Source organism: Alligator sinensis, unplaced genomic scaffold (genome assembly GCF_000455745.1).
Source record: "Alligator sinensis unplaced genomic scaffold, ASM45574v1 scaffold389_1, whole genome shotgun sequence".
NCBI classification, from domain to species: Eukaryota; Metazoa; Chordata; order Crocodylia; family Alligatoridae; genus Alligator; species Alligator sinensis.
This window is the reverse complement of record NW_005841951.1, coordinates 1,634,476-1,660,056: the sequence shown is the minus strand read 5'-3', so window position 1 is coordinate 1,660,056 and position 25,581 is coordinate 1,634,476. Positions and strand designations below refer to the sequence as shown.

The 25,581-nt window shown below is 42.8% G+C and overlaps 2 protein-coding genes across 18 annotated transcripts in view; one reads left to right on the top strand and one right to left on the bottom strand.

The window, feature by feature from the left end:
* TANC1 (tetratricopeptide repeat, ankyrin repeat and coiled-coil containing 1) overlaps positions 1-6,811 on the top strand; it is a 217,588-nt gene extending 210,777 nt beyond the window's left edge. For all 14 annotated transcript variants that reach the window (XM_025199957.1, XM_025199959.1, XM_025199954.1 and 11 more), the window contains 3 exons: positions 1,785-1,931; positions 2,884-2,984; positions 3,973-6,811. In XM_025199957.1, coding sequence (XP_025055742.1) covers positions 1,785-1,931; positions 2,884-2,984; positions 3,973-5,404 — 1,680 coding nt within the window. In that variant the 3' untranslated portion in view covers positions 5,405-6,811. The remainder of the gene's footprint in view (positions 1-1,784; positions 1,932-2,883; positions 2,985-3,972) is intronic.
* A 2,091-nt stretch (positions 6,812-8,902) lies between these two features.
* Positions 8,903-25,581, bottom strand: part of WDSUB1 (WD repeat, sterile alpha motif and U-box domain containing 1) — a 68,090-nt gene continuing 51,411 nt past the window's right edge. For 2 of the 4 annotated variants that reach the window (XM_025199965.1, XM_006020349.3), the window contains 2 exons: positions 16,277-16,417; positions 8,903-9,424 (listed from right to left, as the gene is read on the bottom strand). In XM_025199965.1, coding sequence (XP_025055750.1) covers positions 9,252-9,424; positions 16,277-16,417 — 314 coding nt within the window. In that variant the 3' untranslated portion in view covers positions 8,903-9,251. The remainder of the gene's footprint in view (positions 9,425-16,276; positions 16,418-25,581) is intronic. The other 2 variants (XR_003093235.1, XM_025199966.1) reach the window with 2 other exon arrangements.

Below are 25,581 nucleotides of genomic sequence, written 5' to 3'. Positions count from 1 at the left end.
AAGAAAACCTGTTCTCTCTGTTCTAAAGCTATTTTTATGCACGTTCCAGTGGCCTAGTTTTCAGTTTGAATGTCTAAAAGTCTGATTTTTATTTATTTATTTTTTTAAGAACATGGTATGACCAGTGTGCCATTGACGTGTCATTTTGGAGTTTTGTCTACCTTAACAGGCATTAAATAGAATTAAATCTGAGTATTGGCAGGTAATCAAAGCGTTCAGTTTTATCGTGACTAGCTTCAAAATCTATCTAGAAGAAAGGATTTGTTTTTTCTTTTCTATGGAAAATCGACATTTGCTTGGTTTTGGTTATTTACAGTATTCAGGGGTAAGAGTTTTTTCCTTGCTTCCTTTGAGGCATAATATTGGTCTTTTCTTAGGGGAGTTGTATTAGTCTTCTGCACCTAATTTCTTCTCTTGCTCTATTTGCCTCAGTTTGAGGTATTCAGTTTGATGCCATAGATTATCTGAGTTTTCAGAAGTATTCAGAAGCACTTGTACTCTTAACATTGAGACCTTATGGAGTTTCTCAGGTTGGATGTAAAAATCAACATACCCCAGGGTACAAGTCACTTTTGAAAATGTAAGCATGTATTTATAAACAGACACCACAATGAGAGGACTCCAAAGTGACTTTAGCATCAATGGTAATACAAACTAGTAGAGAGGTTTATAAAAAGAAATTTAATATAAAAATAAGAAAGAAGAATGCTTTAATTTTGTTAACTAAAGCAGAGGTGTCAAAATCCTCAGGTACTGTGGGCCAGATGAGTAGCGCTCAGCTGGTCCTAGGGGTGGATCAGGCCTGCAGACTGTGGGGCCAGTTTGGTTCAGTGGTGAGGGCACCATCTTCCCAGACTGGCTCAGAGCACAGTGGGCAGCATGCAGGTTCAATCTGAGACCCACAGGCAGCACTAAGGGCAAGACAGTAGGGCTCCATGGGCCAGATTTGGCCTGCAGACCATATATTGGACACACCTGAACTAAAGCAGCTGCTAGCACTTATCAAATCTTGCTAAGAAGTGTTAGCAAAAGTTTCTCAAAGGCATGCATCTCACCATAGAGATGTCCTCTGCTAATCTTTTGGATTCCTTTCACCACTCGGTGAACTGCAGCAATGAGAAGACAAAGCGACAAGGCTTCCAGCTCCAAAATGAAGTTGGAAGTTGTTGAACTCTGCCTTTTGTATGACGTTCTGGATGTGAGGTGTCCCTTCCTGAGCTCATCCTATGGTAGTGCAGGTCTGCCTGCTCCAGGCAGGTCCAGGGAGCATGCTGCTCACAGTACCGTGCCAAACTGGCCCCGTGCTCGATCCAGTGCATGAGGCTAGTTTGCAGGCCCAATCTATCCCAAGGACCAGCCCTGCTTCTGTTCCTTAAAGACATCATTTGCCACTCAGTATTGCTTTTGAGACATTTAAGCCAACTAAATGATTGCTTTTAGTTTAAAAATTACGTTCCACAGCTAAACAGGACAAAGTAGGTGTATTAGTGAAAAGTCTTGTGTTAGAAGAATTCTGTTTCAGCACTGGCATTATGTATTTAAGTATAAATATTATCTTGGTAAATATTTGCATAGGTACCCCAATTAAAAAAAATACCTCCCAGATATTAACTCGTGAACTTCCTCACCATGTAACTACTTGAAAATAAACAACGTATAAAAATTGAATCTGTTTGAAGAGCTTCTGTTGCCAGCTAATATTCTGTTGGCAAATATTCATATAGTTTAAAATTAAAGCAACATTTACAAATCAACATCTAACGCTCTTGTGTTCTAACCCTTAGAAAGGGAAGATGAAAGAAGCAGCTCAGCGATATCAGCATGCCCTAAGGAAGTTTCCTCGGGAAGGGTTTGGAGAAGAAATGAAAGCTTTCAATGAGCTGAGAGTTTCGCTGTATTTAAACTTGTCACGGTGCCGCAGAAAAACAAATGTGAGTTCTTACTGTTCATCTGTTAATTGTACACTTCTTGCTTTGGAAACCTGAGGCCCCAGGTCTAAAAATGTATAAAGGACATTCGCACTATGCTGGTATCAGCGTCCCTCTGACTTGTTCCTTCTTTTGAGAGATAAGCCACGGACATGGTATCTGTTGCTCCAGAAGTGAGAATTGCTTTCAGGGGCACATGTAGTCTGTGGGACTTCTGCCTTCCCAGGTCCTAAAACCATAACACTTTTTCCTTCCTTATTAGCATTGTAACTGTCATCCAGGCATTTCTTTGAGGTCCCTATTTTGTGGTTTACTCATGAAGTAAGATACTTACTGACTTGAAGTCCTCTACGTTCTTGCTTTGGAAACCTGAGGTTCCAGGTCTAAAAATCTATAAAGGACATGCACGCTATGCTGGTATCGGTGTCCCTTTTGATTCCAAAACAGTGGCCACATCTACATGAAACTCTGACTGTGCAGTAGCTCGTTACTACTGCACAGTAGTGTTGCATGGCATGAAGTGTAACACAATGCTACTGCGCAGTAGTAATGAAACTACGCGGTCGGCATCACCTAAAAGCCGTTCAGCAACACTACAACACAGTTAACTCCAGTTACTGCACAGTCATTTAGTACTTATTTATATGCATACTAAATGACTGTGCAGGAACAACTGTGCAATCAGCGCCTCGTGTAGGCATGGCCAGTGTCTGCACAGGGAGCAAACCGGGATAGTTGCATCAGTCGGTTTCCTCGTGTCAACAGGACCAATGGGTAGCATTGTCAGTTGCATCTGATTTTGATGCACCAGCTTACTTTTTTTGTCAATTTGAAGGGCCATGTGCTAGAAGCTCTCAAAATTTACTGTTTCTGGTGGTGTCTGAAAGTGAAGTGTATGTAACATGTTTCTAAATTATTTGTCACTGTGAGCTGACTAGATAATTGTTGTTGTCAGGATTTTGGCATGGCTGAAGAGTTTGCTACCAAGGCACTTGAACTGAAACCCAACTCTTACGAAGCCTATTATGCTAGAGCAAGAGCCAAGAGAAATAGCAGGTACTGTCTAAACTTTTTGCTGTGTAACCTGTTTCAACAGCTGCCTAACCTTTCTCCCACATCATCTGTTTCAATAGCTGATCTGGTGCAAATTTAAAGTGCCTGAATGTTGGGATTTTACTGCAGATTCCCTCTCATTTTGGTCCCTCTTCCCTCGTGCTGTTTCCATTCATGTTAGTAGTTTTTGTTGGGTGTTCAGTGACATATGCCAGGTTACTGAACGCAGCATAAGCAGTTATTTCTGGACTCCCTAACGATTCTTTGAACCTAGGTGTAGTTGTATAAAGGAACCACATTAGTTTCTAATTTCAGCTGTGTCCCACCCTCCATCTCAGTCATCTGTGATTCCTTCCACAAGACTGTTTGACCCATTCCATAAGCTGGCAAGCCAAAGGAAGTTCATCAACAGTTCTCTACAGGACTCCAAAGATAGTGAATAGGACAAGTCAGCAGAAGAACCCTAAAATGTTATGGGGTGGCCAGTAGTGTGCAGTGGTGGATGCCTTCACCCTCCAAAAGAATCTGGTTGGTAGGGAGTAGGATCTTTTTCTTTCTTTTTCCATGGTACACGCAACCCTTCTAGCAAGGGTAAAAGAAGCACTCATTCTGGGGTGGGCAGTATTACAAGGGAAATCCACCAGCTGTTTGCAAGGAAGTAAGTCAGAAGCTGAGCTCCTTCCTGCCATTTTCTGCAACACTACCAATGCACCTGCTTATTTCATCTGATTTCCTGAAGGACCTTGGACTTGGGTCTTCCATTGGGATGGAACAGGAAGGACATGAGACTGTCTCCTTTTTTCCCCACCCCAAGTGCCCTTTTGGTGTAGAGGATTCCCAACCCTTTCCATCTCCAGAGGCAGGAGTGTTTGAAACGAGACAGCAGAGCTCCCTTGAGAGTAGTAGATACAGGACCACCAGTGTGCAGTCATGACATTGTGCCTTCAAGGTTCCTTTGAGAATGGTTTCCTTTAATTTTCTTTCTTTACAGACAGTTTCTTGCAGCTCTTGCTGACCTCCGAGAAGCCATAAAGCTGTGTCCTAGTAATCAAGAAATACAAAGGCTCCTGGCTCGAGTAGAAGAGGAATGCAAACAGTTCCAGAGAACCCAGCAACAGAAGAGGCAGTCTCCTCAGCCGGCACAGCAGAATAATGACTCTGACAATGAAGAGGAGGCTCTTGTCCAAGGTTTGAATGATCGTATGGGTCTTGAAGAAATAGAAGAGGAAGAATTGTCATACCACGATGAGTCCATCCCACCTTCACAGAGGCTGCAGCATTCCCTGTCTGCTTCACCTTACAGTAGGACCCTTCAAGAAGGCCTTCAGCAGAAAGCCAGACCAGCATCCCCTCAGAACAGAGCAGGAAGTAAATATCTGAGAGAGCCGGGTTTGATCATGCAGCCTACAAAGCAAGCACAAATTGTAAAAACAAATCAGCATTTGAGCTCTACACAGTCAGGGCTGAGAACTGGAAGTGGTCAGTGTAGTACAAAGACACCGTCAACTTTTCAGCATCTTCCCTCGAGTCCAATGCCAGCCCGACACCCTGGAAATCTGGCCAACAGTAAAAGTCAGTTTATAGATGGGGCGCAAACTGTATCGTCTGGAAATGTTCCCACAGGAGTCTCCTCTGGCCTCTACAATGAAAGGTTAGCATCTAACCAGTTCTCCCATTTACAGCACAGTGAGAGTACATCATCTCACTCATTCACAAGTAAGGCTAAAACCACTGACAGGCCAGCAGCCGTCGAGAAAGCAGCACCCACCCAAGGAGTTCAAATGCATTTCAGTGAAGCAAGGCAGCAAGGGCCTGGAACCAGTGCTGTCTCTTCTAGCTCTCCATCTGGCAGCTTGATTATTTCCAGCTCTTCCAACAGTTTAACTTCAAGCAACAGCTTTTCAGATAACGTGAAAGGACTAGGGCCAGATGTTCGAATTAAGGAAAATAAATCTAGCCAAGGTCTAAGTGGTACAACCGAACATAGACCACGCAATACCCCATTTATGGGGATCATGGATAAAACTGCCAGGTTTCAGCAGCAGAGCAGTCAAACAAATCGCACTTGGAATTGCCAGGTATCTGAAGGATTACTACCAAATGCTTCTGGTGGGGGCATTCAGTCCACAACCTGCGAGCAGTTTTCTGGCAAACAGCCCAGTGGATACAGTAATTTAACCAAAACCTCCTCTACAGCTATGGCCCCTGGAGAAGGTATCCAAAATGGAATGCAAGCTAAAGAACTCAAAGAGCTCAAGAGCCAAATGCCTGCCCGCTCTCAAGACAGCAGGACATCTAAGCCTGTCTCTCATTTGTTTCCAGATGCTCTGTCTAAACAACAGTCCCATATTAATAAGGAAGGCCATTTAAGTCATGTCTCTTCTGCAAAACCAAAGCGATCATTTGTTGAGTCTAATGTATGAATATATCCTTTTGTATAACAAACAGAATAATAAACAATATGCGCTTGTAAACTCGGTGCGTACCAGCATATTGATTGCTTTCATTAATCACTAATATAGGGCTGTTTCATCATCATAGACTATTGTTCCTAAATAAAATATTTAATTACCTGGCCACTTCTCCTAGTCTGAGTAGGTTGTCCAAGTTGGCCAGTAGTACTAACAAAAATATGGGATACAACCACTTTCTTAAACTATGTGTAACACCACAGCACAGGAATATTAACTGGAATGTCAAGTTTAGTTGGAAACAATTGACTCATGCATACCTGGTCAACTAGGCTTATGAATGCATCACATTAGGACCTCAAACATGGAAATTATTTACTCTCCATTATATCCTGTTTATTATAAGATTTTAACATTTTCACCTTATATAGGGTTTTAATTGTGGCTTCTGATTGTATTATATCCCACCAGGTGCATAATAATTAACCATCCTTCTTACCAGTGCTTAAAGCATTTGAGTCCCACAACAGTGTTATAAATAAGGATGGAATTCATGGTATAACATACAGATCTGTAAATGAATGCTTTTATCCAAAAGCTATTGTATTATTTTTATCAGTTTTCTAGCAGGATATAATTGGGTTGCATAATGTAAATTTAGGAACTTTTCAACTCATTTGTGTAAGAGTACAATCTTCAAGCAGCCATGTGTTAACATGTAAATATAATTTTATTTTTTGTTTTAGTTTCTATAAGAAACCAAGTAAGATCTGGAGAAACACAAGGACAGATTTGCATGCATTTTTAAAGGCTTCAACTTTCCTGGTTATTGCACTGAATAATACTATATTATGGCATGTTAACAATATAACCGTAACCGCACTTTATATAGTTTATCTAAACACCTCTGAGGTGCTACCTTAATGCAAATGATGCATCATTCATTCATGGAGAAAAGGTACAGGAATGAAATACTTTATTAAAATGATTTTATAGGAAACCTGGTGTATTATTTTGAAGGTATGAAGATGAAAGTTTGAGGAAAAGTGTATGTGCAGATACTTTCTAGGATGGGGTTGTGAGGTTTTTCATAGAAAAAGGTTCTATATTTGCAAGAATGTTTTCAAAATGAATGGCTGTAATGACATTCCTGTGAGTGTAATTAAGATCTGTATTGTACAAGTTGGAGTATTTAGTCACTTTTCAGCTTTTATTCCCATGTACAGTGTGTATGTACATTGTAAAAACAGCCTTACACATTTTTTACAACTTCCTGAATGAGTTTGCATTATGCTCTAGCTTATTTATTGTTTACTGTTTCTTGGTTATTTGTACAAGTCTTATGTTATTCTTGTTCTGTAGTTCTGTTTTTTGCACAGCTACTGTATTTTTCCATATGAAATAAAAACTATTAATATAGTCTTGGGTTGAGAGGTACTCTCTTTGATGTGTAAACTGAGTTGTAAAACAGCTGACAAATTAGAGCAAGGATCAATTGCGCAGTCATAGGTAAGGTTCTGTTAATAATTGTTATGCAATTTATCCCCTCTACACCTGAGAAAACACTTGAAGGAGTATTTTGAGTGATAACACTGATGACTGAAATCTAGAGAATAAGCAGGTGAAGTTTTGTAGGTAAGAGACTTCTTCACCTTCAACTTCACCAGTATTTCAGTAACCTGTACTGAAAGAACAGAGCTCTAAATCGTGAGATCTGACTTTATCCCTAGATTCATTGAAGATGATCCCACAGTCATTGAAGAAGCAAGGAACCAGGTTACTGTGTTAAATGTCAAAAAAGTTCTCAAGGAGTGTTTAAGACACAAGATCCAGGAACTCCTCCCATGTTCCAGACTATTGGGGCGGGAGGGCATCTTGGACAATACTTAAGAAGCTGTCTGCTAACAGTTCAGATTTGCTTTAAGGGCTTGTCCACATCTCAAAATTATACGAGTATCAGGTAGAACTTGCATATAATGGTGAACCCAAAGTAATAGTTGTAGCCGCTATAACCGGGTCAGTGCTTGTTTTCTGATATAACATTGCCTCTTTCTAGTTATTTTTATGTTGCTTTGGAACTGATTCTTCTAAACTAGTCTACACTGAGGGGCAGGAGTGGGTGGGAAGTAGCAGTTATGCCAAGAGGTGGAACCAATCTCCTCCTGATTTAGAACAGGTCCAAAACCTTTTTCTTTTAAATCAAGGGTTTGCCTGAACTGAATTTACTTGCATCAGCCAAAGCTACTAAGGAACCTGGTGCTGATGGAAATAAGTCAAACTTTCCCTTGACACTTATAAAGTAAATTGGATTTCAGACCCCGCTTTGCCATGGAAGCAGGGTCACTCTGACTTTGGCTGGCTCAGATAGCAGCCCATCTCGACAAAGGTATGTTTTCTTTCCTCTGAAGTTCTCAGCTTTTAAGAAAAAAAAAACCTGACAAAGCTGTAAGAGGAATATATAATACTGTCACTATCTGCTGGAAGACTGAAGAAAACAGGGGAAGCACTGCTTATTTACAGGAGAGGTAGGTTGATACCTCCATTGTTCCTTCTCTTCAGCTTTTTCACCCCACTGAAAGTGTCACTCAAGGTCAGGCAGCATGCAGAAACTAGGTGAAGTGGATTTAGTTAATCTTGTAGAAACTTTAAGCAGTGACTTCCCACCAGTTGAAGAATATCTTGTTCTTTGTTCCCTGTTGTTGAAGAGGTAATGAAAAAAGCAGAGCAGGCATACAAGAGGGTATGTAAAAGAAATAAACGAAGTCCTTTGGGAGCCCAGGATCATGCCTGCAAATTCCAAGGAGAGCCGAGTCAGTCTAGATACGAATCCCCTGGTGTGCAGGAGGATGGAAGGGACTATCTCCTCATTCGTTCTTTCACACTGTGCTCGCTTATTTACCATATTATAAGGAGGTTATCATTTACTGCCTGGTCATTTTTCCCTAAAGTTCTCAAGCAATATATTATGCAGAACTGAGTGCAACTGCAGCACTGGCACCCAGGCACAAAGAAATGGTACTGAGTTGGGTGTAAGGTGTCAAAAAGAAAGCACCAAATCAAGTCTGTGTGCACCTTGGCCATTTTTTTAAAACAAATAAAGGAGACAAATCCATGAACAAAAGGGTTGCAAGTCTCTTATTAACTCTCCCCTCTCCCCACCCCCATTCCTCTGCCCCAACTGAGTGAGCAATTGCTATTTTTTAAGCCCAGTTCTATCACTTAACTTTGGGTTTTTGAAAGCCAAGGTTGTCTATGAAGTAGTTCAAAAGAACTACTGCTCCTTAAGAGCTCAGTAGCTCCAAATCAGCCTGCTGTTGGGCAACTCCCCAACTCCTACTGGGATATCCAGCAGGAGGGGCTGAACCAATCATCTCTTGCACTGAATGGGGCAGCAGGTAATAGGTGATCATGCAATTAAAGGCAACCTTATTACAGAGTGCTTGGCTTTGTGAAGTTGTATTTTGTTATGGTTAAATAAACTTTTTTGACACATACACTCGCACCCACTCAAAGGACAGACATTAAAGTACTGGCAATTGTAACAACTTTATTTTGAAACATGCATATTATCAATTAGCCTCTGTTTTTTCTTATAAAAACAGTACAAGGTAATTCAAGTTCTAGTATTAAAAAAATATTTTCAGTAGTTTACATGAGGTGCCCAAATGTAAGTTCTATTATTTTGTGTGTGTGACTTCTGAATTTCAAGGCCTTTGCTGGAGTTTAGCCTGAAGACACCATAAACAGAAGCTTACCTTTTTTTCTTTCCAGCATTTTAAAATGTCTGATAGAGCTGTTTTCTTCAACTACCTACAGTTTCAATTCAGTTAGTTTCAAAGAATAGCTGGGGCATTCAAGATTAAGTTGTTTCATTATATTTCTGCTGAGTCTCCAGCCAGCGACTGATGGCCATTTTCAGAGTCCTGTTTGGGGTAAGCACAAGTGACTGGAGAGGGAGATTTGTCATGGGACTAGACCGTCTCTTCTTGCTGATCCAATTTTCCATTGCCTCCTTCTCATAGGAATAGCCGTCTATAAAGAGAAAAATATATAGCAACGTCATTCCACAGATCTTAAGTTACTGAATTTTAAACCTGTGATGCAGGGAAGCATTATTTCAAGATGGAAAAATTGAGACACAGAGAGGTGATGTGACAAAGGTCACACTAATGTCCTACCTGGTCTTAACTCACCAGACCCCACCCCTCTCTACTCCCTGTGGTTCACTATCTCTTATTCAGGATGGGTCTGTATCATTGGTTCTCCTGGAAACTGGGGTGCAGGGACAGTTCCACCTCTTTTCTGTATGGCATATAGAAGATGCCATACAGGATAGCAGTGAGATGAGCTGCAGCAGGAGTGGGTTCTTCTGCCTTAACCCTTCCCAGCATGATGGTGCACAAGGCACTTTTTACTGGTTAAGAACCAATGAAGTAAGTTGAAGCAGCACAACAGTAGTCTAAACCTTTGTTTCTGCCACAAAAAGTAAATGCTTTCATAGGTTCATAGATGCTAGGGTTGGAAGGGACCTCAACAGATCATCGAGTCCGACCCCCTGCCTCGGCATCTGTCAGTTTGTGACCATTGTTCCTTGTTACCCCAAGAGGCTCCCTAGTGAACAGAGCATCTCCGATCCATTGCTGCATCCCCCTAATGAATTTGTAGGCAGCCACAGGATCTCCTCTCAGCCTTCTCTTGCGGAGGCTGAAGAGGTTCAGGTCTTTCAGTCTCTCATTGGGCTTGTCCTGCAAGCCCCTATCCATACGAGTGGCCCTCCTCTGGACTCTCTCAAGTCTATCAACATCCTTCTTGAAGTATGGCACCCAAAACCGGATGCAGTACTCCAACTGCGGTCTGACTAATGCCGCATAGAGGGGAAGTATCACCTCCTTAGTTCTATTTGTCATGCATCTGTTGATGCATGATAAAGTGCGGTTAGCTTTGCCGATGATTTTGTCACACTGACAACTCATGTTCATGTTGGAGTCCACTATGACTTGGAGATCCCTTTCCGCTTCTGTGCTGCTGAGAGGGTCACTTCCCAGCCAGTAGGTGTGCTGGATACTTTTGTGCCCTACATGCAGCACTCTGTACTTGTCCTTGTTGTACTACATCCTACTGTGTACTGCCCACTTTTCTAACCTGTCCAGGTCTGCCTGCAATTGTTCCTTACCCTCTGGAGTGTGCACTTCATCCCACAATTTAGTATTGTCCGCAAACTTGGACAGAGTACACTTCACACCCATGTCCAAGTCATTGATGAAGATATTGAAGACTACAGGTCCAAGGACCAAACCCTGCAGGACCCCACTACCCATGGAGCCCTTGGGTGGGTTGGTGGCACCCGGACCCCTTGGCAGGGGAACTTATTTTCAATGGAAGTAAGAGTTGTTCAGTTGCAGGTTAAATACGTAAAGTAAAACAATTATGTTTGGTCCTACTGTACTGGACATCAGCATCAAATATAGCTACTGTACTGTACAGCTAATTACTTTTCAAATTATGCTGGCTTTACTCAAACCCAAAACATTTGAAGAGTTTTCTATAACAGGTGTAGCCTGCTGCATCTCTAGTATAATTATAAAAATCTTGCAAATTGGGGAAAGATAAGTCATAATCAAGTGAGTTCACTGATGACTGTAATAAATCCCACCTATATTAAGGGATCCTTACTCATAGCTCCAGTTTGATAAAAGCCTGCCCTCAACCAGTCCACATGGATCTCCAACAGATTTACCTGTAAAGACATCCACTGAAGCATTTCAGACTTCAATGTCTAATCCCTTTCAGTCCAGAAAAGAAACATGCTGGATTTGGACAAGAGCTATACCTATACAGTTTTCTAACCACAAATCCCTGACTGAGAGCTATATTGGGTGAAAGATCTAGACTGGATGCATGTACACAGGCAAAAACATTGCTAATACAACATAAAATCTGTTTGGGGAATGTGTTTAAATTATGCTGCCAAAATAATTCTTCTGTTGATGCAATTATACTGACATACCTTTGTGGATAAACAACTGTAGACAAGGCCTAACGATCTAAAATTTAACTTACCATATACATTTTTCTGATGTCCTTAGCTGAACTAAATTGGTATGGAATTGATCATGCCAGTGGTTGGCAAGCTTTTCATGGTGTGGGCTGGAATAACCCAGTTTGACCCAGGAGCAGGTGGGCCCCAGGATCCAGGCACTAACGTTTATTCCCACGGTGGCATGGGGAGAGCAACGAACAGCCAAGTTCTATGTCTGGGGGCTGGACTGAATGGTTCTGTAGGCAGTAGGTTACCAACCCTGGCTTACACTCATGAACAGTGCAATTCAGTGACTCCTACTGCGTAGACAGACTGAGTTAGCTTGAGTGCTAATAGCATACCTGTAGTGGCAAAGGCTTCAACCACCCATAATCTGTATGGGCTTGCACAGCCTGCACTGAAGCCTCTGCAACTACAGCTAGACTGTGCCTGGAGTCTATCTGCATTGCAGGAAGATGTTCAACAGTTCTCTGCTTTGCTTTCAATTTTTTATACTGAAAACTCAGGCAGGTGTTAGATATAGTAAATAGAAGAGGTGAAATCCTACCCCACTGAAGTCAACAGAAAAAAAAGTCAGGATTTCACCCCACAATTTTGTCACCTCTCCCTAGAGGTACCAACCATGAGACAGTTCAATGTTTCAATTAGTTACAAGTGACCCTTTGAAATTCAGATCATTAATAACAGATTCTGATGCCTCAAATCAAACCTTGGTCCTCAGGAAGATCTTGGAGAAAATCATCAAGGAGCACATCTGTGGGGGGCCAGCAGGGGAGATCATGCTCAAGGGCAACCAGCATGGGTTCATCAAATGCAGGTCCTGCCTGACCAACCTGATTGCCTTTTACGACCAGGTAACTAAATCCTTGGATGATGGTGTCGCCATGGACGTAGTCTTTCTAGACTTTAAGAAGGCCTTTGACACTGTCACCCCCCACCCCTTCTCATTAATATATTAAGTGACTGTGGCATTGATGCCTACACAGTTGGATGGGTAAAATACTGGTTGATGGGGCACACCCAGAGAGTAGTGGTGGACGGGTTGTACTCAACCTGGTGAGATGTGAGCAGTAGGGTCCCCCAGGGCTCAGTCCTCGGGCTCGCACTGTTTAACATCTTCATCAGCAACTTGGACAAGGGGATTAAAAGCACATTGTCCAAGTTTGCTGATGACACTAAGATGTGGGGCTAGGTAGGCACACTTGAAGGGAGAGAGAGGCTGCAACTAGATTTAGACAGACTACAAAAGTGGGCAGATGAGAATAGGATGGGGTTCAACGTAGACACCTTGGGAGAAGGAATCCACAGCATACATACAGGCTGGGGAGTTCCCCTCCTGAAAGCACAGAGGCAGAAAGGGATCTTGGAGTCATTATTGACTCCAAGATGAACATGAGCCGCCAATGCCAGACTGCAGCCAGCAAGGCCAGCCATACCTTGTCATGCACCCAAAGATGCATCTCAAGCCGGTCCAGAGAGGCAATACTCCCCTTCTATGCGACATTGGTCAGGCCACAATTGGAGTACTGCGTCCAGTACTGGGCACTGCACTTTAAAAAGGATGTGGCCAGCCTGGAGAGAGTTCAGAGGAGGACGTTTGGTGACAGGGCAGCAGGACAGGCCCGATGAGGAGAGACTGAGGGACCTGAACCTATTCAGCCTTGGCAAGAGGAGGCTGAGAGGGGACCTGGTGGCTGCCTACAAACTCATCAGGGGAGATCAACAGCAAATAGGTAGAGCCCTTTTCTCCCCAGCACCACCTGGGGTGACGAACAATGGTAATAAGCTGATGGAGAATAGGTTTAGGTTAGAGATCAGAAGACAATATTTTACAGTTAGGGTGGCCAGAATCTGGAACCAACTTCCCAGGGAAGTGGTCCTCGCCCCTACCTTGGGCAAATTCAAAAAGAGGTTGGATGATCACCTGTCTGGAGTCTTGTGAACCCAGCATTCATTCCTGCCTGTGTCAGGGGGTCAGGTTAGATGATCTGTTCAGGTCCCTCCTGACCCTAGCTACTATGAAACTATGAAATACTTTTACAAAAAGTACTAAAAGTATTTCTAAGTGTTCTTCAAACAATGTCTTATTTTAGTAGCAAGTAACTTGATATAAGCTCCTATTCAGTTCTCTGAGACCACATTTTGTCTTTTACTTATGCAAGGTATTCTCTACCTGTAGGGAATAGTCTCTTTAATCATCCTAAATAATTCCATGTTCCTAATAAACAACTAACTACAGACTGGTAAGGTATATTTCTGAAAAGGCAACTACAAAGTCTTCTCTTTGGTGTGTTATTTTTTAATTCTACACTTGATCTGAGCCAGAAAGGCCAAAACATGATTCAGCCTCTTATCTCACACAGGCGGAATAAAATACAAAACTAGAAGTCATCTTAACAAGGCACCTGCTAAAACATTGTTATCTATGGCCATCACTGGTCCAAATCCACAATGTTTAATTGTAGCTCAATCAAAGATAATCAACTTATTTGCTTGTTAGCAAAAATGTACTGTTGATTTTAAACTTTTCACATATGTATTCATCCAGTATGTTAGACTATGAGAGACAGCAACTAGGCAACTTTCTAAAATAAAATGTTACCTGAAACCAGTTTCAGATAGTACTTGTTTTATTCTTGGTATTTCTCAAGAGAGAAGATTTTTTTTAAATAGGCAATCAGCTTTCCATGGAATTAAAAATATTAGAATAAAACAAAGTGATTCTGTGGAAGAATGAACATTATTTTCTATTGGTGAACAAATATGTCCCCTTGAGCATTTGATAAGTGAAGAAAGCAGGGATTCTCAGCAGATCTATTCTATCACTAATTACATTTCAATACAGGCTTTAAAATTGTTTTGCAAAGTTCATCACAAAGCTGTCAAAGGAATCATCAGAGCTGCTAGGCAAAGTCCCCTGTGCCCATAGCCTTTCATGTATAAATAAGAAGCACTGAAAGAGTGACGTGACTAGCCAGTAAATTGCAATTGACAATCTGCATTTTAACAACAGTGTTCACTCAGTTCCTTTAAAAAATTCATGTATGCATTGACAGTTTACTGCAAATGCGGTTGCTTAGCTATGTTTAAGTCAAACACATTTTCTCTAAAAGTAAACACAGGCAACAAAACATTTTAGAGGAAATATAATGCATTATGGTGAGCTTCAATAAACATTTGCAACTAATTTTGTTTTCATACCTTCACAATGGACCTTTAAAATAGGGAATGTATCAAAATATTTATATTTTGCAAACTTAAGGTTATTGAGTGTGATCAAAGAGAAAAAAATAAAGGGTTTTAAAATATTAATAACACATCGACTGTAAAAGATTTGAATAGATTTCATATGTCCCTCAAAATATAATTAATCTCACTGCTTTATAGTTACAAAGAAACTTCTAACTATACTGATGCAGAATAGCAGGGAAGGAGAGGGGTTACAGACATGTTTTACCAGACTGCATGAATGAAATATCACTACTAAACAATATTCTTCAAGTGCAGTAAATTTGGAAGCTAAGCCACTAATGCAAGTCAAAGTTTTAGATCACTTAAATGAATATTTTCAATTAGCAAGGTCCAAGCTTAATCTCTCAATAAATGCTAATTGAATATTTATCAAACATTTCTTCTTAATTCTGTATCCCCTTACCAGATGGGAAACACAAAAAAAGACATGAAAAGACATTATAAAAATTAGAATCTGAAACTGATTATGGCCAGATTGGAAAGTGAAACTAAACCTCTTAATAAAACTAACAGAAAAAAGCAGCACAAGCTCCACTATTGCTTCTACTTCATTGTCCACTCCCATTTAATAATGTGTGGAGTCCAATTTTCAGTGTCATTTACATAAAGGCACAGCTATCACAATGCCAATTGGTGTCTTACGTTTAAACACCTAGCTGCCCATGGCTATCAATCCATGGCCCTGAGTAAGAAGTTAGGTTCTCTGTAAAATGCACCTAGAAGAGTGGTACTCAGCCTTAGGGTGCCTATACACAAGGCTGCTCCAACGTGTTGTAATTACAGCACGTCAGAGCAGGCTTGATTTATCAAATCTGCTGGAGCGTGGTAATTACCACTCTAACAGACTCGAGTGTCTCGTACATCAGCTTCCCTGTGCCTAAAAATGGTGGCGGGAGCACTTTAAAGCTTATCGAACTAGCTTTCGTTAAAGCAACCCAGCTGCCATTTTCCAAGGTAGCCCTCAGAAAATGCCAGCCCTGTAGTTTTCACTCATTTTTTGGCTACAGAATGGGTCACAACAGGCAAGATTGTTTTTAATGCCATGGATTCATATTTGAAATCTCTGGGCTTATCTTGTGAATCATGCTTGCACACAGAAGTGCTAACATTGCATGACATCCCATGGCACCCTTGAAAAGCCCTCAAGATGCCCTAGGGTGCCATGGCACCTTGGTTAAGAAACACTGATCTCGAGTCTAAGGTGCCTAAGCAAAGAGATCACAAAAAGCCACACTGAGAAGGCAGGGGTCTAAGCTAGCCAATACGAAATGCCAAGGAGAGGAAGCAAACCTTCAGAACACCCATCTCAGTGGTAAGCCTATCAGAGTCAGATTCACACCTGTGACTGGTTTTGTAGCTTGGTGCCAATGCTAGCCCTTTATCACGCACTGCAGGTGGAAGAAAAAGTGGTGCCATCAGCCCTCTTTTATCCAATATACCAGTGGTTAAAATACACTTAGTTTTACCTTTTTTGGTACAATTCAAATGCATCCATTTAGCATTCTTTATGATACATGTCAATTAACAGTTCTCCAGCATTTATCTTTTACACCTGAACAATGTGCTTTGATAAAAGCTGCTTACAGACATACCTGATGCAATAATAGGATCCTTCATAAGCTCCCTAGTTATGGGGCATAAGAATTCATCAGGAATTCCAACAGAAACAGAATCCATCTTGATGCTCAACTCTTCAATTTTCCGGATGACTTTACTACGTAGACCCAGAGACTCTGAAAAGGAGTGATTCTTAGGTTAGCAGCTGTGGTATGTATATTCCCATTGACATATTAACCCTTGAACCCAGCTGACAGATATCACTTACCAGTGCAAACTAGAAATCACTGCCTATATTTCAGGAGCTGGGCAAATGCATCTTTTTCTGATTTTTCTCTCTCACACATTTGTTACCATGTTTCTAAGGTATGAGACACTATGTGTTTTAAAATATGTAAAATGGTTATGTGTTTGTAGCACAATTTAAAATGACACCTATTTTCCTACTGTGGAAAGGGCCAAGGAGTTAAGTTAACCATGACCAAATAACAGCAGATGTTAAAAACAGGGCCATGTTCAAAAGATATATACATCTTTGTATTAGAATAAATCCAGAAATTTTACTTCTGTTTGGACTAGTAGTTTTGCCTCAGGAAGGTAAACTGAAGCACTACTCATTCCAAACCTGTATTTCTTCTAATTGATTGCTGTCTTTTCCAATCGTCAGCAGGTGCTAGGGGTTCAGTTTTTATTTATGCAGGAAAGTGAGTGCAAGTCAGCTGAAGATTAGGTTCTCTCCCTGAATGTCAGTAAGTACAGTATTTTAATGTCCGGCAGCTGACAGACTTACTTTACGCCCTGCCCTACCCAGCTGCTCTCTAGACCTCTGTGGCTTTGGTTACCCCAGGATCAGTAAGTCTGGATGTCACCTTTCTGTTTAAATACTGGCACATAGCCAGAATCTGTCCCTTTGCACTCGGATATTTCACTAACCCACTTGCCTAGGTTTTCTGTCACCCCTGTGCCATGCCTGCTCCTCATCCTTAAAACAACCTGTGCAGATGTCTTGAACCTGCTCACTCCCCAAGATAAAGTATGTCTGTGAGACCTGACACAGAATGTTTAGGAAATCATTACCATGGTGATACCATGTGGCACCACAAGCACGAAAGCACGAAGTGCTGTATCAATATAAACTTTAAAGGTTGCCTACAAGCAGGCTGAAGACCATAACCACACCTCAGGCAATATTTAAGTCACCTGTTCATACTATGAAGTGCTGGACAGATTTTTGGCATGGGACCATGGAATCCTGTCACCCCCAATTTCTCCAAAACTAAGTTACACCAGGGATGTCTGTCATCTGTCCATCCTCTGAGTTACAGCTTTCTCCTATGTGCTCTCTCTCTCTAATCCTCCTCTACAAAGCCATTGCAGTCCACTGCTTAGCTGGCTGCACCTCAATTCCCCTCACCCTGTCCTAAAAAGCTGTCATAACTGCCAATGTCCAGATTCAAAACACAATTTTTGACATAGAAATGTATTCACTTAGTCCTGAGCCATGCATAGTTCTGCACACTGGGCTTTATACACTGAATTTTGATAAATCAGGTGACTGAAACAAAATCAAGGCAAGTTTGTTATGTTTACAACCTCATCGTTAACACTTTTTTGGTAAAATCTTTAAAAAGCTTTTAATAGCAACAAATCCCAGAATGGCTTCTGATATCAATATTCATCCTAGACTCTTCTAGTATCAACAAACTTCTAAAACTTTTTTTACGCATAAAACCTCTATCAATGTATTTTCAGAATTTATCGAGTCATAACTGGTACCATCCAAAGTACAAGCAGGCAGCAAACACACAGTAACTGCAGATCACAAGGTACAAAACACTGTAATTCCCTGGCAGTCCCCAAACGTCACTGCAAAATGGCATTGCTTGGAGTAGTGAACTTTGAACATGTTTGCAGGGGACGTGAAATTTAAGGACAGAAGGGTCTAGAAAGGCTCCTTTATTACAGGGTAGGACTGCTTTTTCCCTAGGTCCCAAGTAGGTGGGATGCCTTTCCAGCTGCACAGACCATCAGAAGGCACCATTCTAGTGAACAGCAATAATGTGCATCTTGGAGGTCTCCCCCAAACCTCCATGAACAGGTACTAACTTTGTTCTGCCATCACACACATCAGGACACATTTTCCAACAGTAAGACAGCCTACAGAAGTGCCTGGCCTCTTAGGAGCAGCCCTTCTCTCCCTGACAAGCCAGGCCACACTAATGCTCTGGCATGCAGGCAATATGGAACCCAGGTACATGCAGCCCCCTGTGATAAATGGAATACAGAACAGCTGCAAACAAGCAGACAACCCACCGAGCCAGGGAGATTTAATGCATCAGCATTTTAATGAAAATGGAAGGAAACCTGGAAAAGGTTTCACCTTCTTCCCACAGTGGCATTCCAAAGGTGCAGGATAAAAAAAATCTCTCTCTACTAACACGGAAATTAAACAATTAACAAAGACTGCTTGTTACTTTACTAAGGTTAGCACCAGTGGTGTCCAGATCCTTGTGGACAGAGACATTAATGCCTACTCAAAGCCTGGTAAACTTGAGAGCAAATACATGAGAGAACAAAGGAGTTGTGCAGAAACTTTTCAAAGGGTCAGCAAAGCTGGCAGAGGAAACAGGGTGTTCTGGAGACCAGAAAAAAAGAAGAAAAACGATTGAGAGACCTAGAAAAAGGAACTGGCAGAAAGGGATTCAATGCTATCAATAGGTGGTAGAAAAGGAACTCGGAAAGACATTTATTTAAAGGTGCATAATGGGATCTGATCCCTCATCCCAATAATCATGCTCTTTAAGGCTACAGTGTGGTCCTAGAGCTCAGGCCACCAATTAGTAGACTGTTGATCCTGATGCTGGGAGTGTAGAGCAGCCCTTCAAGGCTGGGAGCGCTGATCAGCCACATGTTCCATCTAAAGCACGATTGGAACCAAAGCACAAAATTATGAGACATTTTAATAACTTTGTGTCTTATTAATATTATTATTTGTGTCTGTTTAATTATGGCATTAATTGCACAAAGTGTGGCCAGGTTACTACTTAAGATGTCATTCATATCTTTGAAAACTCATGGTGATCAGGGGAAGTCCCAGACAATTGGAAAAGGGCAAATATAGTGCCCATCTTTAAGAAAAGAACTACAGAACAGTCAGCCTCACCTCTGTCCCTGGAAAAATCATGGAACAGGTCCTCAAAGAATCCATTTCTAAGCACTTGGACAAGAAAATGATCAGGAACCATCAGCATGGATTCACCAAGGACGTCACGCCTGACCAACCTGATTGCCTTCTATGATGAGGTGACTGGCTGTGGATGGAGGGGAAGCAGGGGACATGATATACCTTGATTTTAGCAAGGCTTTTGACATAGTCTCCCAAAGCAATCTTGCAAGCAACCATAGAAAGCTGTTTGGACTGTCAGGCTCAATGGGTAGTAATCAATGGCTCAATGTCTAGCTGGCAGCCAGTATCAAGTGGAGTGCCCCAGGGGTTGGTCCTGGGGCTGGTTTTGGTCAAAATCTTCATTAACGATCTGGAAGATGGGATGGATTGCACCCTCACCAAGTTCACCAATGACACCAAGCTGGGGGGTGTAGTAGATACACTGAAGGGTAGAGCTAGGATTCAGTGACCTAGACAAATTAGAGGATTAGGCCAAAAGAACTCTCATGCGATTCAATAAGGACAAGCGCAAAGTCCTGCACTTAGGACGAAACAATCCCATGCACTGCTTCAGGCTTGTGACCAAATGGCTATGCAGCAGCTCTGCAGAAAAAGACCTGGGGGTTACAATGGACAATAAGCTGGAAATGAGTCAACATTGGGTCCTTGTTGCCAAGAAAGCAAACAGCATACTGGGCTGCATTAGTAGAAGCGTTGCCAGCAGATCCAGGGAAATAATTATTCCCCTCTATTCTGCACTTGTGAAGCACATCTGGAATACTGTGGCAGTTCTGGGTCCCCAACTATAGAAAGGATGTGGACAAGCTAGAGTGAGTCCAGCAGAGAGCTGGAAAATTGAAGACATGTACCACACTGGTCCATAACATGTGATACAAGGGACTCTGCAGCACTGGTGCCAGGTCACAGTGCCCAAGTGCAGAGCCCCTGGGATTTCTGGTTTTGGTAGATGGACCAAATTAGGAGGAGAACTGGAAAAAGCCCAGGTTAGGATGTGTGACAACCACACGGAGACCAAGGGAAAAAGATACAAAAGAAGGAATTTGAGCAGCAAAGGGTTCCCAAGAGGGGAACCCAAGGCCACAGTGGACAGAAGGCACACCACCAGCCCATCTCACCCACCCTACTGGAGGGGAGGAGAGGGGGGAGGGGAAGGGGGCTGGGCCTCAGTCTCTGACCTCCAGGCTGCTGACATCTGATATTCAAGAGAGGACCTCAGAGTGAAGCTCACATACTGACCAGACATACCTTGACTGTGAACCCTGGGATTGGTAGATATAGAACTTATCTGCTATCACTGTGTAACAATAAAATTAACCTATTATCAAATGGAGAGGTTGTGGTTGGTCTAAGGGTTTGGGTCGGCCCAGAACAACGTATCTAGGTCATAAATCCAGTGCCAACACAAATGGTTTGGTGGCTGAAGCACATGACTTCTGAGGAGAGGCTGAAGGAACTGGGCTTATTTAGTCTGCAGAAGTTAAGACTGAGGGGGGATTTGATAGCAGTCTTTAACTACCTGAAGGGTGGTTTCAAAGAAGATGGAGCTAGACTGTTCTCAGTGGTGAGAGATGACAGAACAAGGAGCAGTGGTCTCAAGTTGCAGCAAGGGAGGTTTAAGTTGGATATTAGGAAAAACTCTCACTAGGAGGGTGGTGAAGCACTGGAACAGTTATCTAGAGAGGTGATGGAATTGCCATCCTTAGGAGGTTTCTAAGGCCCGGTTCGACAAAGCCCTGGCTGGAATGATCTAGTTGGGGATGGTCCTGCTCTGAGCAGGAGGTTGGACTAGATGACCTCCTGAGGTCCCTTCCAACCCTAATTTTCTATGATTCTATGATTCATTAACTAGTTAATCACATCTCAAGTGTAATGCTTATCAGGGGCCTTACAGACTGGGAGGAAATTGGCTGTTAGAGGGAAGACAATAGTCATGGATACGGAGATAATACAGCAACTTATGGACATGTATATATACAACTGTTACAATATGATCATATGCTTCAAAGCTGTAACTTGCCTTCTACTACTCCTGACATTGGTTCAATGCAGTGCCTCTAGCAGCCACAGATACACCAACACCAGTGCTAGAGATGGCTGAAAAGATATTGTACCAGGAGCAGGCATTCACCAGTAGGCTCCCCAAAGTACAGTACTTCCAGTCTGGTAGAGAAAACAGTTATGGAAACCAAGGTCTTCACACCAAAATGTTGAGTGCATAACTGACACCCTAGCCTCCTACAGTTCCCACACACCTTAAAGAGAAAAGACACTACAGTTTTGAGCCTTTCTTTCTAAGCTCGTAAATCAACCTTTACCTTTTTTTTAAATCCCACCCTTTCTGCACAGTTCAAAGTGTTTTGATCATTTTCTATTTCTGCATTTTTGGCAATGCTTGCTTTTACTGAACTGTCAGGATAATAAAGTCCTGTTTTCCTCATGGATAGGGAAGCTTTATTTTCTTTTCTCATCAAGACAAATGTTTGCAAAATATATAATGTACTCCACGTATAGACAGTGAGTCCCCTGGGGCCTGGTGGCCCAGTTGGTCACATTAAAAACTAAAGGCGTGTGATGTTTAAAAATTTATGACAGCACATAAAGCATACACCAAAAACATATATAGGGTCAAGAGCTCATTAAAGTCTCAAGTCCAGGTACTTCAATAAACCGCACAATAAGAGATAAAGGTATAAAAAGATAAAAACTCATGATAAGCATACATAGTGACTGCTGATCCGTATCTCAGTACCCCCTCAGAGCTGACTGCCATGCATGATTCTTGTTAGAAATCTATTAAGGCACACAGAGCGAACAACCCTAATACCTACAGCCAGAAATCTTCAACCAGCATTAAAAGTGCATTAAAACTTCTAGGTCCTTTCCTAAAAGAAAGCACATAAGGCATCTCAGATAACATACCTCAGCTGTGTATTAGGAGGCGTTGCATGGGCTGCTCAAACCAGCCAACAAGTTTCTCTCAAATGATCCCTATGGATAATTTGAGGTGATCTGACTGAACCCTCATTAGGCTGAACTGTATAAGACTAATCTCAAGGTCTACCCAACTAAGGAGAACACTTAGGATAAACCTTCCTTCTTATAGCATTGCAGCACCAACCCAGGTGTCAACTTGATCATGCATCATAAAATGTAGTTTTCAAAAGCATTTCATGTGACTCAGGGACCTAAGACCCACTTTGAAAAGAGATTAAGGCATGTACAGCCTGATTTTAAAAGTGATTTAGAGTGCAGAAAAGGACCTAGTAGGATTTTCAAAAGTATGTAAGTAAGGCAGTGGTCATTTATTTGCATTTTTAGGCACCTAAGTACCTTTGAAAGGTCTGGCCGTGAATCAACGGAATGTATGATCTTAACCACCTAAGTTACTTAGGAAAGCATTTAAGCAGCACTTAAGAAAGCATAAGCACTTAAGTGTTTATGTCCCTTTGACATTACTGGCTTCTCTCTCATCCAGGAAGAGCACAAAACAACTGCAGACACTCCCTCTACCTGAAGAAGGGTGTTTGTACCCGAAAGCTTGAGAAGAATTTTTCCAACTATTTTAGTTGGCCTAATAAAAGAGATCAGGTTTACCCAAACCTTGTCTCCCTATGTCCCTTTGAAATGTTTATCCAAATCCTTTTTCATTTTAACAGATGCAATTTTCAGGTTTCTCCCCAGCATATTTCTTTAAATTTAGTCTAGCCAAATCCCATTTTAGTCAATAGAACTCTTTTCATTAACTTCTATAGACTCTGAATCAGGCCTTTGACTTGTGTTTCTACAGAGTCCAAAGTCGTTTGTTCCTCCTCTTAGAGTTCTTAGCTCAAGCTTTATACAAGAGAAGTGCTAGGGAATACTTTGCATTCTACCTTCTGCAGCTTAGCCCTGGCCAACTCATCTTGACAACTGACACCAAACTACAGACTGAGAGGTTGATGTCACAACCCAAGGGTGTGATTTTTGTTTGTGTGTGCTTCGGCACTGCTAAATCATGTCCCACCACTCGTAGCTTTCTTTGCAGGGTGCATTTCTAGGTTGCAAAAGAGAAATGCACGGTGCAAGGAGTTCCCGCCATTTGTATACAAATTTGTGTCCCACTATTGGCCAGTTCTAAATTATTCCCACATGGCAGTGAGCGATTGGCTTGCTAGCCGTATAAGAGGCTTGAGCGGTTTCCGCCCAAGTTGGAGAACTCCGAGGAGAACCCCGCAAGGGAGGACTCCACAACCATCTGGAGGAGGAGAACTTCACATCTCGTGAAGATCTCTAAGCGCTGCGAAGCCTATCGGAACCAGCGTGTATCTCAAGAAGGCTACAGGGGTCTGATCAGCCTCTCGCCTCTCCCCGTCGCCGCCTGATCCCTCAATGTACCCTTCCCTGCGCGCAAGTTCCACGGAGCCTAGCAAACTTCGTGTGAGTATTCAGAGCTCTTTGCTTCGAGTTACTTTCTTCGGTTGACACGACGGGCTCGCGGTTTAGAGCTTTCAACCGGATGGGCTAGAAGGTTCACGGGAAGGAACTCTAGTCCGCCTCTCTTCTTTTCTGTCTGTAACTGCAACTCAAGCAAGTTTTCCTGCCTGCACCATGACCATCTTCGGTGTAAGTAAAATAATCTTTAATCAACCGCTAAGCTTCCGTGCCTAATTCTAGCGTGCCGCCTGCCTTCCCCGACCCGGTGTGTCTGGGCTGCTGGCCACAGCCCGCCGCGCGAAAGAAAAACCCCCGAGGGCCTCGGACCGCTCCCGGCCCGCACAGTTGATAGTGCGTCTTTTTTCTGAGAGTAAATTTTGCAATGGTAGCAGTATGAATATATAACCAACACACCATGGAACAGAAGGGCACAGGGCCTTTACCACGAGCCAGCTGCACCATGTTAACTGTCCACAAGTATGCCCTTAGTCTCTGGACAATACCATTCTTTCACTGAGGGCTAAGCTACTACAGTTTATGTGCCACTTACCCTGAACAAGGGCACTTATTCATATGTTCCCACAACTTTGAAGCTAGCTTCCCTGGAAGCTAGTCTCTTAAATCCTTTTCTTTACTCAGGCAAGGAGAGTCTAAGTCTCTCCCATTTGGCACTTCAAATGAGGTAGAGGAGCATTTTAAATGTTCTTTTTAATAGCTCCCTTCAGGAGGTAACCTGCCTGGTTTAGCTTTCATCTACTACATGGTAAGAAGGTATGACCAGGCACATACCATAAAGCAGCTCACACATTGTAAATCGCTACCCTCCCTCTTTTTCTGGCTATAACTTGCGTCTGCTCACAGACTTAAGCACTGGCAGTGGGAAAGAAGTGATGAAAAAATGCATTGGGACAAAGGGACAATTTCACACATCTCAGAGCAACAGTTTCAAGTCATATTCATCTCCACAAGCTGTTCTCCTTCCACTGAGAACAACTCAGTAGGCCTATGCAAAGCAGCAAGTATTCACTTCGGATTCAGTCGATTCGGAGGACAGCAATTCAATTCGGAGATTCGAATCACTGTCCCGATTCAAGAGCTTTGACACCGCTTCGGAGATTGGGCCATAGACTAAACAGGCAGCTGACACAGCTGCCTCCAGTCGGTAAGTCTTTTCGGGTTGGGGGAAGGAGGGATTGGGGCTGGGATGAGCTGCCCAGCTGGGGAGGGGGGGCACATTACTTAAGGAGGGGGGGCAGAGGGGCATGGGATGTGGATGCAATAGCACTTGAAGAGGGAGCTCTGCCCTGCTGCTGCTTGCCCAGCTGGGGGGGGAATGATGATGCAGGTGCGACTCACTCTGGGTGGGAGGAGGCAAGCAGCAGCAGGGCATAGCCCCCGCTCCCAGTGCTACCACGCCCACATCCCATGCCTTGCTGTGCTGGCTGGCAAGCGATGCCAGGGCACAGCCCCTGCTCCCAGCACTGATGTGGGTGTGGCAGCACTGGGAGCGGGGCCTATGCCCTGCTGCCATGTGCCCCCCTCCGCCTGCAGCGAGCTGCACCTGCATCACACCTCCCCCCATGACAACTGGGTAAGTGGCAACAGAGCATAGCCCCTGCTCCCAGCACTGCAGCTCCTGCACCAGCGCTGGGAGCGGGGACTCTGTGCTGCCGCTGCTTGCCCAGCTGGTGCGGGGGGGCACAAGGGGGTGGGTGCTGCTGCCGCATGCCAGCTGGTGCA